At 40.6% G+C, this 13,648-nt stretch overlaps 2 protein-coding genes across 7 annotated transcripts in view; one reads left to right on the top strand and one right to left on the bottom strand.

The window, feature by feature from the left end:
- HMBOX1 (homeobox containing 1) overlaps positions 1-13,648 on the top strand; it is a 728,731-nt gene that overhangs the window by 147,574 nt on the left and 567,509 nt on the right. The window lies entirely within an intron of this gene.
- Positions 1-13,648, bottom strand: part of KIF13B (kinesin family member 13B) — a 125,535-nt gene that overhangs the window by 16,730 nt on the left and 95,157 nt on the right. For 4 of the 6 annotated variants that reach the window (XM_048937290.1, XM_048937291.1, XM_048937294.1 and 1 more), the window contains 4 exons: positions 13,137-13,190; positions 12,179-12,199; positions 6,098-6,215; positions 5,170-5,303 (listed from right to left, as the gene is read on the bottom strand). In XM_048937290.1, coding sequence (XP_048793247.1) covers positions 5,170-5,303; positions 6,098-6,215; positions 12,179-12,199; positions 13,137-13,190 — 327 coding nt within the window. The remainder of the gene's footprint in view (positions 1-5,169; positions 5,304-6,097; positions 6,216-12,178; positions 12,200-13,136; positions 13,191-13,648) is intronic. The other 2 variants (XM_048937292.1, XM_048937293.1) reach the window with 1 other exon arrangement.

The raw sequence follows: 13,648 nt of genomic DNA, 5'->3' as shown, positions 1-13,648 counted from the left end.
TTTGTATTCCACATTTTTAATGTACTTTGTGCAAAATTAAACATGCATCATTTCCTGTGCAGTTATTTCCAGGCAGAAAGATTAAAAGGGCAATTTGTTACCATTTTCAAGGTTAGTTCACAAGGAGGTTCCAGAGGTTTTCACTAAGCAGTTTAAAAGGCCAGGTTTCCATACTCATTCTCATTAAAAGCTATATGAAAGAGGATGATAGGGAAAACTGAACTTATAAAGAAACCAAAACACAAATAGCTTAGTCACAAGATCCAGACACATATGAGCCCAGCCAGGCACAGAAGGTCTGTTGAATTATACTGATTATAGCATCCCAATGGCTCTTTATATGAAAAAAAGCCTTCTAGATTTGAAAGAAGGTTCTCCAAGGCCATGTTATTTACATTTGATTAAGGAATGTATGTTCTAGCAATTATGCAATGCACCATATACACCCACGAAACTACTGCTATTTTTTAATCCACTGCCAGAAAAAGTCTTTTCTCAATTCAGAAAGCTTTTCATTAACTGCATTTCATTTGTTTTAGATTAATTACTATGTCTGTACCAGAAGGTGAAAGAACAAATTGAGAGCTGCCCTTTCCTCGTGTCACATGTCTGCATTTCTATACCACAAAACAAAAGCGAATTAGATTAGTGCATGGAAATTCAGAGAGTTTATTTATTCCTTTTAAGACAGCTGTGACTCCAGATCTCTCTTGGAAGTCATGTGCTAAGAAAGACGTTTGACCATCCAACAAGGATTGAATGAAGGTGACCACTTCTCAAACCATGCTGGTTAGAGGAGTTTGCTTTAGCCACAGCAATGTCAAAAAGCAGAAAGTGAAATATAATATGTACATTTTTAATGTCAGAACCCAACGATGCCTCAAAATGTGATTATACAGGCAGTTCCTGGAGATCAACAGGGTCATAAGGTAAAGAACAGCAATTCTGCTCGGTGCACACTGTGAAAGCCTCAGCACCTTAATAAAAGAGACAAGCGTCGAGAGCGTGCACGTAATGTAATTATGCACAGATAGATGAAACTGATTCTCCATCCACCTGCATATTTCAAGCATTTTAAACTTTTCCTGATCAGCAATAAGGAGTGACAAGGCTTTAAATCTTGCACACTGTGCTACTAAGCTTTTTAAAGAATAGACTGGGAAAATAAAAAGCAATTGCAGTAATCCAAAAAAGGTTTAAGCTGTTGTGTTTTATTTAATTATTTTTTGCTTACAGAATACTGGCAATTAATTGAAAAGCAGCAGATAACTGATAAAATAGGCATTTTCTAACTTAAAAGTATATGAACAGCTTCATCAGAAACCAATCTTTTAGGTACATAAACAGCTTCATCGGAAGCTGTTCTGCTAGTTACATAAAGAATCCTATTATGCCAAATTAATTCAATCTAACTAATTAGAGAGCAGGAAGTTCTTTCAATTATTTTATGTGCTGTCTGAGAAACACACTTGAATACGAGAGCAGATTTCATTAATTGCGGTTCATTATTCTCCAGATTAGTTACTAAACTTGCATCAGAAGGTCAAAGACAGCAATTTTGTTAGCTGCCACCACCTTGCCTGGCATGGCTCTGCCTTTCTGAAACTACAAACAAAAACAGCACTGGGAAAGACCATCTCAACAAGATGTTACGATAACTTACATGCGCTCCTTTACTCGGTGGAGGAGTTGGAGAACCGTGGGTCTGTGGCACTGAGGGACATGATGAATGGGCATGGTGAAGATGGCTTGATGGTTGGACTAGATGACCTTAGAGGTCTTTTCAAACCTTAATAATATTGTGATTCTCTGATTTTACCTTAAGATCGATCCCAGGCAACAGCACGCGATTGAAATAAGTTGCTAAAATAATAAGATTAGAAGCGTATTTTCAGAACAAGTGATGACAACTCCATCTTCTGTTTACTTGCCTGGGATGTGATTTGGTAACACATCCACCTGGACAGCTGCTTGGTCATGATGAACTGAGCTACACTTCAAAACTTGCAGAAATAATTAAGAGCTGCTCACTTCAAAATGATTCTCTAAAGTACTTCAATCAGCTGTGAGACTCAGCCTAGAAGATGCATCTCTGAGCAGACATGCACAGGGACCTAACCCTGACAGCTGAACTGTAACATATCAGGGATTTAATAGCACAGCAGGGCAGCCATCTAGTTCAATATGGGTCAGCAGCACTTTCATGGAGTGGGTTTTAATGACAATAGATGGTTACACGCTCTCAAATGCTGCAACAGACATGCACTGAAAAGAGAGCTTGACAAGAACTCTGGAAATTCTTTGAGTTGTTTGATCAACTTGGAGAAAGGAACCAACTGACCCACTTCGCTTTTTGGTATTTATGTTCAAAAATCTGTCACCACCTATCTGCTCATTTGCATTTAGCCAGGTAAGAGTGATTTAGATCTTTCCATTTTCCTTGAGAAGTGTTCCTTTAGTCATCTTCAGCTCTCTGAATTTGCTGTTTACTGTCACAGAAATCCAGCAATTCCCTGTTAAGAGGTCAGATTCCTTTGAAACTGCAGCTGAAATATCCTTTTGGCTTCATCTCCCTGTTAAGCTTTTTGTAGTTCACTGCCTACTCTCCTCCTGCACACTCAGTTATGTCCCCTGTCGCTCTGTATCAAAGTGCAATTCTTCCACTGAACTAAGCCGTACTGTTCTGTATTTTCCGAGATGCAGCAATGTCATTTTTGTGCCCTCCTCACTCTGCACTATGGCACAGCCATGCAGGAATTACCAGCGTGCTGTCTTACACGGACAGGTTAGTGATAAGGTGTTAGAGCCGACTGCCAAGCACTGACCCCATTGCAGGCCCTGAGCACACAGCCATTTGTCACTGCCACCACTGCAATTCTGGCCAGTTTTTAACGCTTGCAACCACTTCTGCATCCTCAAGCAGTTATAAGGAAGCAGCAAGAAGGATTACGAGAAACAATGATTCGCTTTTCAGTGTCATATTAATGTGCATCAACCCTTTTACTCTGTGGTGCTGAGGGACAGTGGGCATGGTGGGGATGGGTTGGGGTTTGACTGGATGACCTTAGAGGTCTTCTCCAACCTTAATGATTCCATGATTCTAGGATGCTCAAGCCAGTCACTACATGCATGCATGCACCATCACACATTCATTTCTTGCTTGGAGGAAGGTCATTCTGGAACAGCTCCTTCAGTTTCTGCTCTTTCGTGCACTGTGATTTCTAACAGGAGTGAAGAAGCCATTGTGCTTACTGAGAGAGCTCTGAAGAATATCTATGCAGTTCTGAAATCAGTGAGGTTTGTTTGACTTGACTTCTATTACAAAAGTACAAGCAACAACTAACTTAGAGATTTCACTTTGTTATACTGATTCAGTGGTCACAGAAAACTTCAGGCTGACCTGCAACATGCGTTGAAACATCGTGCACTCCTGTTTATTTGCTTTTCTTCCCTAAAACAGATTAGAGATAGCATTCCTGCCTACTTAAAACTTGCTGTGATTGTGATCTGATTGAGTTTCCATAGTAATCCATAATATAAATTAAAATTCCCTAAGGTAGGTAGCTTTGTAGTATAAAAACTGACTTGAAGGCAAACAACTGCAAGAGTGATCTTGAACAGTAGGAAGGAGTGGGAACAGGTGGTTAGACTAGAGGAAGGAAATTGGGCCTCACTTCTCAGCTCAGCTCTCATTGATTCAGTGAGAATTCCAGCAGTGGTAAAAGGATCTGAGTGCAATTGTAAAGAGCACCTATTTGCATCTTCCAATACCCAAATACCTTTAAGAAAGTCACTGTCTTCATTTTAATCAGCTACATTTCTCAGATGTGCTAGGTTTCATGGTCTCAGATTCTTCACTGACCTTGTTGTAAGCAAAAGGCCACATGAAAATGTGAAATGCAAAGTTAGTTGACATTTGGGAATAAAACTTGCTCGTTTTCCTTCATAGAGAAATGGTTGTGGTCAAACTAAGAATGTTCTAAATTTGCTTTATTTTTATTTGTACTATGTCTATCACAAGTTCCACTAAAACTTAACTGTGTTTTTAAGCCTTTGGTTTTGGCCTATTTATCTTCTTACTATTTCACTGTACTTCTGCCATGACAAAGCAATTCCTTGCAATCATAGAATCATGAAGGATGGAAAAGACCACTGAGATAATCTATTCCTACCATCCATGCATACCCCTTAGCTGCTCTTCAGCTGTAGCAACCAATAGGACAGAATGCCTGGATCATACCACAAAAAGGAGTTGCTTGGGGATTATTTTTTTTTAGTTTTGTTTTAGAAAGACATCCTCTAAAACACATGTCTGCACATGAAGAGATGGGAAAGGTCTATGGTAACAGAAAACATGCTTCCAAAATTACAGATGAAGACAAGTTTCTGTCTATGAAGAGTTAGCTGAATGCTTAACAAGGCATGGACCACATGGGCTGCCATACACTTTATAGAAAGTGAGATCTGGCTCCAGATTTATTTTCATAACAGTTTTTAAGTATTCCAGGTTTACCCAGAAGAAGGCTTTTTCTTTATAAACAAATGACTGTCTCTCAAATTAGGAAGAAAGTATCATTTATAGTGGGATTCTGTTATTTCATCTGCTTTCTTTAGGAGATAGTAGAGTTTTGCAGTCAGCTTGACCATGCATAAGCTACCTTTCACTGCACAGAAGTCACAAATGGAGCACATGAAGTTTTGTAGCACAGAATGTAAAAAATCAAAGCTTCTCTGGAACGTGGAATAAATGAGAAACAAAAGCAACTGTACGCAGCAGAAGGTAGAAAAGGGTGACCCAAGCTGGGATAGGGGAGAAGGAAGATGGTAAATGAAATAAAGAATTAAAAATAGAATTACATTTTCCACTTGGCAGGACACAAACAACACTAAGTGCACTTCATAAATTTTACTATTGTTGCTGCAAATGGTATTACCATCAATCATGCTGGTAGTGTACTTGGCACTTCTAAAAAGCCATGTGGGCTGAGTGTGTCAATAAGTTTAACAGCTCCACTATCTCTGCACAGAATGGAGGGGAAATGCAGCACAAGGCTTTACTATGACTAGGAGTTGGGTTTGCACTGCAACAGCAAATAAAATGGCGCTCTGTTGCAAGTCAAACAGCACTCATCAATATTACTGCATAGCCAATCTCATTTAAAATCTTACCTGCTGTGCAAGAGGTGAGGTCTGCCTGCCCTTCTTCTCATCTCTAACAGGAAAGAGAGACTTCAGCAGCTTTGGCATCTGAGGCACAAATGACTTGACAGGATTCAGGTAGGAAGCAGCAAGGCTACCCAGACCTGTAACAGTGTGAACAGATATGCTATGGTGAAAAAAAAAAAGCTATCATTTTAATTCTAGAACTACATCTTCCTGTAGTCAGTGCACTAGCCAAAGAAAAGCAGTGAGTGTTTGCTCCTCCCTAGAACAGGATATATGAATTTGGGTAATTTTGGAAGTCTTTTTCATCACATGGTGTGAAAAAGCTTGCTGTTTGCTGTTAGAAACACAGAACTGCTTACAACTTCAAGAAGCAAAAAAACAAATCACCTGGAAGCAGAACTGAAAAAAGATGCTGACAACACAAAATTCTGCTAACAATTACAAAATATACTGAGGAAGAAAGATGAGGAAATACAAACATAAAAAAAAAAGTTATGGACATTCAACTCTTCTTGATAGTACTGCTGCTTTAAATACTTTCCCTTGAGAAAACCTAGTTAGAAAGAAACCCTCACTCTGTATCACTCCACTCTCAGTCATACATCAGGCACACTCGCTGCAAAACAACCCCCCAGCTCCAGTGCTAATTATTTTCTAAGACATTGGTAGGCTTCTAGTCTTGGATGTTTTAATGACCTAAGAGATACATGTTTTGAGCCCAGATAACTTCAGGCTTTAGAAACTGAGCTTCTGAGATCAAGACTGCATCTGCAGAAATCAAAGACAACTTTAAACATGCCTATCACAGAGAGGAAGCTGCGTTGCTTTGGAGGAGAAACCTGTATCTCTGAAAGGTGCTTAGATTTGACAGTGATGGGGTGACTTCACTCCACCTTTACGACAGCTGCCTTAGCTTCAGGAAAGCCCGTACCTGCATCAGGGGAGTGGTTCTGCTGCCCGGAGCCTGGCAGAGAGGTACGAGTTGGACTAATGCCCCTGCTGGAGTTTGTGACACCTTGGGATACATCTTGCTGACTTTCCCATCGGCCCTAGGGAGAAAAACAAAAGTTGTATTTTTCGAAGTTAGCACACCACCAGCAAGACTTACACACCATGCCAGCTTGCACAGCGCCTTCGAAATGTTACAAACGTGCAGAGCTGAGGAAAGGCCCTTCCCCAAGGCACTTGCAGTTGAAACACCCAGTGCTGCTAAGATAAGCACCCTCAGCTCCCACCTGCAGCAAGGCACAGGAAGAATCAACCTACAGACCTTAAACTTATGGCAGTGCACTGAACTGTGCAGCTGTTCTGGGAGCTGTGTATGGTACAACCAGGTGGCAATACAACAGTTCTGTTGGCCCCAAATTCCTAAATATTCTGTGTATTTGCTCAGGAAGCATTCATGAGTGAAGTCCGGCTGAAGTGTCAGGGAGAAGGGGTGAGGATAGACAAAGCTTGGAATTAGAAAGCAAATATGACCTTAGACCTGAAGGCTGGATTTTAGTGCTTAGGGTCAGATTTGGCCCAGGGGAGCTTCAGGTTGGACATTAAGAACAAATTATTCTCAGAAAGAGTGGTGAGGTACTGGAACAGGCTGCCCAGGGAGGTGCTGGGGTCACTGTCCCTGGAGATGTTCCAGAACCATGGGGATGTGGCACTGAGGGATGTGGGCAGAGGGCATGGTGGGGTGGGCTGGGGTTGGATTTGGTGATCTGAGGTACTTTATGACCTTAATGATTCTGTGACTCTATTTCTTCCACCCCAAGCTTACCAGTGACAACCAGTGACCAGTTCAGTGACAAAATTTCTTGGTGAACAGAGAGAATCTCCAAGCTATTGCTTCACAACAGTGCATGAATTTCAAGAATCTAAATGGCAGAATCATATTTTCCCATCTCTATCATATTCTAATATAAGAAAAAGTTTCACTTTTTCAAAATGAAAAGTTGTGAAGACAGGATGGTGTTAAGGCAACCAAACTGACACAAACTGGATTCTGATCACTCTGCTGGTGAAAAGTTATGCTATGGTTTCTAGTTCTCTATATTATAGGGTGTCTGCATCTGAATCGTGGTTGTAAACACTTGCACAACGAGATGGCACAGTGAACATAATAGAAAGGATGCACTACGGGTGGAGAGACTTGCTGCACTCATGACCAGAGATTTTATGTATTTTTCTGGATGGAAGAGAAGGGAAATACACCATTTCAAGAAGCTTCACAGTGCTGAACAAAAGGAAATAATCTGACCTTGAAACAGAAAAATGACAGGCAGCTAAACTAATCTCAACTGTAACTTGAAGTCATGAATGTTTCACAAATAATAAGTAAGCCAGGATAGAAGGAATAGATTTCTCCAATGGGTTGAAGGTCACACTGAGCAGCTCAGAGCAAAAATCGTTTCCATTTGGATCTATAAGCCAGTCCCAAAGAAGCCGTCCTGCTTTGAATAGCAAGTAATGCACTTTTGCAGAGCAGCACTTCACACCTTGAGTAGCTGTTTTCTTACATGTAGAGACAACAGGCTCTGCCCCTGTGAAGTAACATTTGGGATACCTAAAGGGTAATGGATGTCTGAGTTGACTGGAGGCAGTCACCCTGGGTGTCAGAACTGATGTAACTCAGGCTGGGAGTAGCAGCAATACCAGGGTTTGTTTAGTCTTGTATTTTTGAGGACATTGGAGTTTAAGCCCTCCTTGAAAGCTTCCTGCTCTACCACTGTAGGTGACAGAGCTCTTCTACCCGTACCTTAAACTCCCCATCTTAAGTGTTATCCTTGACCTGCAACTCTTACATCTTACACACATCAAAAACTCATGGCTATGCATGGAAAATTCTTTCCACAAAAAGCTCCTATGAAACAGTCTCTCCTACTGCACTGCACAGAAACCCCCTTACTGTGGGTTTTGCCATCTTGCATTTCAATTGGTGCTGATTTCTTTTAGATGACCTTACTGAGTTTTCCTGTTTTCAGCTGAGACAGTGTTAACAGCACACTGATATATATGCTGGTTGCTGCTGAGTGATGGGTGCACACCTGGAGCGCATCCATTCGGTGCCCAATATGGGACTCAAAGGGTTGAGGCAACAACAGATTTGACCAGTGTTAAAACAAAGCTGTTCTAAGTGGTAGAATAACTTAATATCATAATGTTATTTTTTCCTTTTCATAGAATCATAAATGGCCTGTGTTGAAAAGGCCCACAGTGCTCATCCAGTTCCAACCCCCTGCTGTGTGCAGGTCACCAACCAGCAGCCCAGGCTGCCCAGAGCCACATCCAGCCTGGCCTTGAATGCCTGCAGGGATGGGGCATCCACAGCCTCCTTGGGCAACCTGTGCCAGTGCCTCACCGCCCTCTGGGGGAAAAACTTCCTCCTAAGATCCAACCTAAACCTCCCTGTCTCAGTTTAAACCATTCCCCCTTCTCCTGCCACTGTTCACATCCACTGTTTTTCCAGAGATTGTTCAGAATTTTTTCATGGACCCATATTACTTAATACCTTACTTGTTATATATGTTCTCTGGTATGCTGTTTACCATTTTTGGGGTGTGGATTAAGGTTATCATTTTTTTATGTGCTGTAACGCTGGTCAGATTAACCTGGTATTTGTATTTGATATTGCAGTCATCTTTGTACTTCAGGAACCATATCTTGGACACTATTAATAATTTCTCTCTTTACTTTGTGTCCTTGGGGAGCCAGGTTGTAGGAGAGACAAGTGGGAATGCTCAAACCAGCATGATCCTATTGCCATGCTGATTTAATGTGTTTCAGGCTTTTCTTTTTTTTAAAGTTAATCAACTATTTATGAACATCCTCCAGGTATATCCAGCCCCAAGACTGGATAGTGGCAGAAAGCATGGAATGGCATGGCCAGCATCCTGAACAGTGGGCACCCTCAGTAGTTTAGAAGTCCTGCAGTAGGTGTTTAAAGCCAGAGTGGAAACTTCCAGTGATTCTACACTATGCTCAAAGTCTTCCTTTTTGGGATGTTGAGTTTTTCTTTAAGTCTACTTTGCTGGCTTCCACTGATGGATTAGTTGGCAGGAGAGCCAAAATTCCCAGATGAGCAAAATCTCAGCGTAATTCAATCTCCTGTGATGCACCAGCTCAGTGACACTAAGGAAGTTTACAGAAAGTAGAATGTTTGGTGGGATATGGTCACAAGACTAAATGAATTGTGAAAAGAACCATTTGGTTTTGTTACTTTTAGGACTGGTAATGACGTTAGCCTGGTAGATGGTGGTGTAAGGAAGAGGGGAAAGCATCTGAAGGCTTCTTTTTGGACAACATAGCAAAGCTTTTTTTCTTTTTTAATGATGATGACCCTCTTACTAAAGACAAATGGACAAAGGTGGCAGGTCCTAACAATTTTCTATCCACAGGCCATGTCTAAAGGGCTTCTTGATACCACAGAGATATCAAAAATAGACTATGTGGGGAAAGCTTACAAACTTACTAGAACACTGACTCAATGTAGGTAAGAAGCAACTGAATCATTCTGTGAATCATGATTTATTGAGTCAGAAGTGCCCTTCTTTGACTGTTCCAACAGAAATCATTCAGACAAGTACAGCGGCTTTCTACACCTGTTTGAAAAGTGATTCAAAAAAATGAGAGTAAATATGAAACAGAGCAAAACACTTCCATAGGAATCACCCTGTACAAAAACAATGGCAAGACGTAGTGACTTTTTCCTTAGGAAAACAAACAAACACTTATTTTCCTTAGGATCTCTAAGAAATTTTACTTCAGTCTTGACATTACAGATGACTACATTTCCTGCATAATGTTAAGTATTTTACCAGACTAAATAAAACACTGGCCCTGCAAGGAGGAATGTGCACTTGAAAATAGCATTTGTCTGGCCAGGTACTTAAAATATGTTGGGTTTTCAAATCAAAAATAATCTGTTTTGGAGAAGAAGGATTATCATCTTATGTTGAAGGTCACATATGTTTAGAGACAATATGACGCTCAACTCTGAGTTGACCGTTATTGATTTACCATTATAAAGTGGGTAAATCATGGCAGCACACAGAGAAACATATCTGTGAAAGAAAACACTGGGAACAACTGGAAGGGTCAGGTATTGTGCTAAAAATCTAGAGGGGTAAAAGGCAGTTGATGAATGAAAGATTTTACTAAGTTGGTTTGAAAGATAACCTGCCTCAATCTCTCAAAAGAAAAGAAAAGTAAGGATTATTAACTGTATTGATACAGTTCCCAAGTTTCAGACATGCACGCCATACAGCACTCTCACTGCTTTGTGTGTTCACTAACTGGAACACATACACTTCAGGTCTAAGCAACTGGTATTATTTAAATGCTGGGAATCTCTGACCTGATCTGTGGGAGCTCTCTGGTGTCAATGCACTGAGATATTCCTTAGGTTTTTTTTTCCAAAATGTGCCACATCACACCTCTCCTCCAGTTCTGCAATGAGGCTTTTCTGGCTTTTCATGGGAGCGTGACCACATGTAGCAAGAAAGATTCAGCTACGACTGCACGATGAGCCCAGGTCATAATTCCGGTCTACCTACCTTAGGTGCACCTACACCATTGTTACATCTTATGATAACTCTTTTTAAATATATTTTGTTTTACAGGAAAATGTGTTCTGGCCATTCATATTGCTGAAAACTGAAGCAGAATCCACTTTCACAGCTTTCCCAGTATGAACAGTGCTTTACATACAGAAATGAGAGAGGCCTTCCTATGCAGCTTAAGATCCACAGTAAAGGCAGCAACAACGCCAGGAATAATAACATAAAATTGGAGAGGGAAATGAAGTAATGGAATAAAAGTTGAAGAGAGGAAGACTGTGAAATAAGTAAAGGTGTCCACTAATATTAACATACACAGGCTGGGCAGGTAAGCCCTGTATCCAATTTATTATGCAATTACTATACTGGGACTGACATTTCTTGTGATACAATAAACCACTTGTTAGAGATCAGCTTCTTATAGTCACTTGTAAACAAAAATTCCTGGGAGAGTAATGATTCATCAGTGCTGGAGAAAACTTTTTTTTCCACTGAATTGCTTTCCAAGTGGCAAAAGCCACCTAACTTAGCTAAAAATGAAGTCATTTGTGGATCCTTAGTTCTAAAATACATAAAATGCTATCACTAGTGTGCTTTGCATGTGCTATAGGAACATTTAAGAATATGATTAACATTTCACTCTGGTTACAAAAAGCTTCCATTCATCCCTCTATGGAAACTGAACCAGCTTTGGAATGAGCCCCTGCATCAGCCCCCATTATTGTCCTGAGCAAAGGATGCTTTGAAAACAGGTATTCTGCAAGCAAGGAGAGAAGCTGCAGCCCCACATCACAGTAGTACAGTGCATTTGTCAGCAGCCACCCTAAATGAGGCGAAGAGCTGCAAAACCCCATGCAAACCACTAGCAATCAACTCTGCTTAACCAAAGCTTGGTACAGTCAAGGGGACATACAGTTATCCCTCTGACAATGTTAATGGGATAAGAAGATTAAATATGGGTTTCCATTGTCCTAGGGTTAATTTCAATTCATTCTTCCATAGCAATCAAGTGTTGTTAGCACTGAGCTATCTGAAGCCAGACAGCCTCAGCGAGACGTGGTAGAAACTCTCACTCAATGTTCATCTCATTTCCAGGCTGTACACAACCAGCAAATATTTGCTTGCTTTTATATATGTATTTTTTTAGTTGTTAAAGCAAAGATGGGTCATTTCTAAAATACCTGCACCCTGTCCAAAGAACTCTGAGAAATGCCATCTAAATAGCTGCAGAATGTAACAAACCATAAGAAGGCCCCAAGAAGCAGAATCTTCCTTGTAGCGGTTTCACACAGCGTTAATGACAGGCTTTTCAATAGAAGAATCTCATTTGCTGTCTACTATGCAAATGAGACACCAATAGCAGCATCCTCAAAGCAGGAAGTAAAAGCGTTTAAGTGAGCAAAATAAACTTTATAGTGAGATAAAATTATTATCCCACTCATTAGGTGGACCTAATGCATTACCTCTGCTGGGACCTTTGGACTCTGAAACATGAAGTGAGGGAAATTGTTGAGGAGAGGAGAAAAACAAAAAAAGTAAGTACTCCAGACTTTAATTTCTGCTTTAAAAACCTACAATACTGAGACATTCCACAGTTCTCTCCAAACAGAAGCTGCTGTAAGCACTTGATTACCTGCACACCTTTTAGCATTCTCTACATGGATCAGATGTAGCAGATTTAGCAACCAATGCTAGAGCACTACATCAAAATCCTATTATTCCATGCAACTGCATTATGCATTAAAACGTCTTGTCACCACTAGATTCACCTTTTCAAAATGACTACATGCTCACTGGGCAAAATATCTACCAGGAGAGAGCCCCTTAGTTTATCTAGGCTTTGGAAAATAAATTTAATTTTTCTCTTTTTAAAGAAACACTTTTGATCTGTGCCATTATTTTTAAGGAGCATAATGGGCTGAATTATCAAATCACCCACTGCAAGGTTCTGCCCTGAAAGGCATAGACTCAATGCATTCCATTCTATACTGAAGATGAACCTGAGCTTAGACGTGAGCTCAGATTTGTCCCTTACCCAACAGGTCTGCACCCATTCAACTGAAAGCTTTGGAAGAGCTCTGAAGATAGACAGTGAGAAAACTTCCCTTGAAAAGCACACCCCCAAGTGATGGACGGCTACGTTTAACCTGGTCTGTTTGGCACAGGCCTGCCACTGCACATCCCACAGTTGTTGGCAGCAGTGCTACGTGGCTGATGAAAACATGGGAGCCTTCCCAGGGATGTCTGGTGCTGCACAAAGCAAGTAATTCCAAGGAGCAGTCTCAATGATACAAGGAACAGGTGGGTGTGCCTCATCTTTTAAGGATATTTCTCAATTACACCCCTGCACCTGGTGTAATGCAGTCATGGTAGCTACTCCTTTTCAGTAGAAGATTTCCCAGGAGAGCTTCAGATACTTACCCGATTGCTGCTCAGGTTATAAGGAGGAGCTAAATCTTGGCGGCTTGCAGAAAGCTGAAATGGTCAAGGCAAGCAGAATTATTTCTTAACAAAAACTTGAACAACTGATAAATATGCAGCTTGACAAACACAAGGAAGGGTGAAAGTAAAGCCTTCAGTTAAAGCAGAACTGAAAGTCGAGAGACGATGAAAGGTGAAATCCCAATTAGTGACCTAAGAGAGGCCAAAATTTGACCAGTTTTCATTATCAGCTCAACCAAAGCATTTCATTTAAAACGTTGGAAAGCAGAAACATCTCTTTCTTCTTATGCACTAATCAAGAAAAAGATGCTGCTTCTACAACACAAAATTAAAATCAGTAAATACTTGGAACTTGCTTTCAAAACTCCTAGGGAAAAAGTTGATAGTTAGATGAAGAACTAGTGTTCTGCTTTTTCCAACGATGTGGATTTATGCAGGTACTCTAAAGCACACTAATCCGCACGGTGAAAATATGAAAACATGCAGATTTT

Source organism: Lagopus muta, chromosome 2, assembly GCF_023343835.1.
Source record: "Lagopus muta isolate bLagMut1 chromosome 2, bLagMut1 primary, whole genome shotgun sequence".
In the NCBI taxonomy this organism is placed as follows: Eukaryota; Metazoa; Chordata; class Aves; order Galliformes; family Phasianidae; genus Lagopus; species Lagopus muta.
This window is presented reverse-complemented; position numbering and strand designations above follow the sequence as displayed.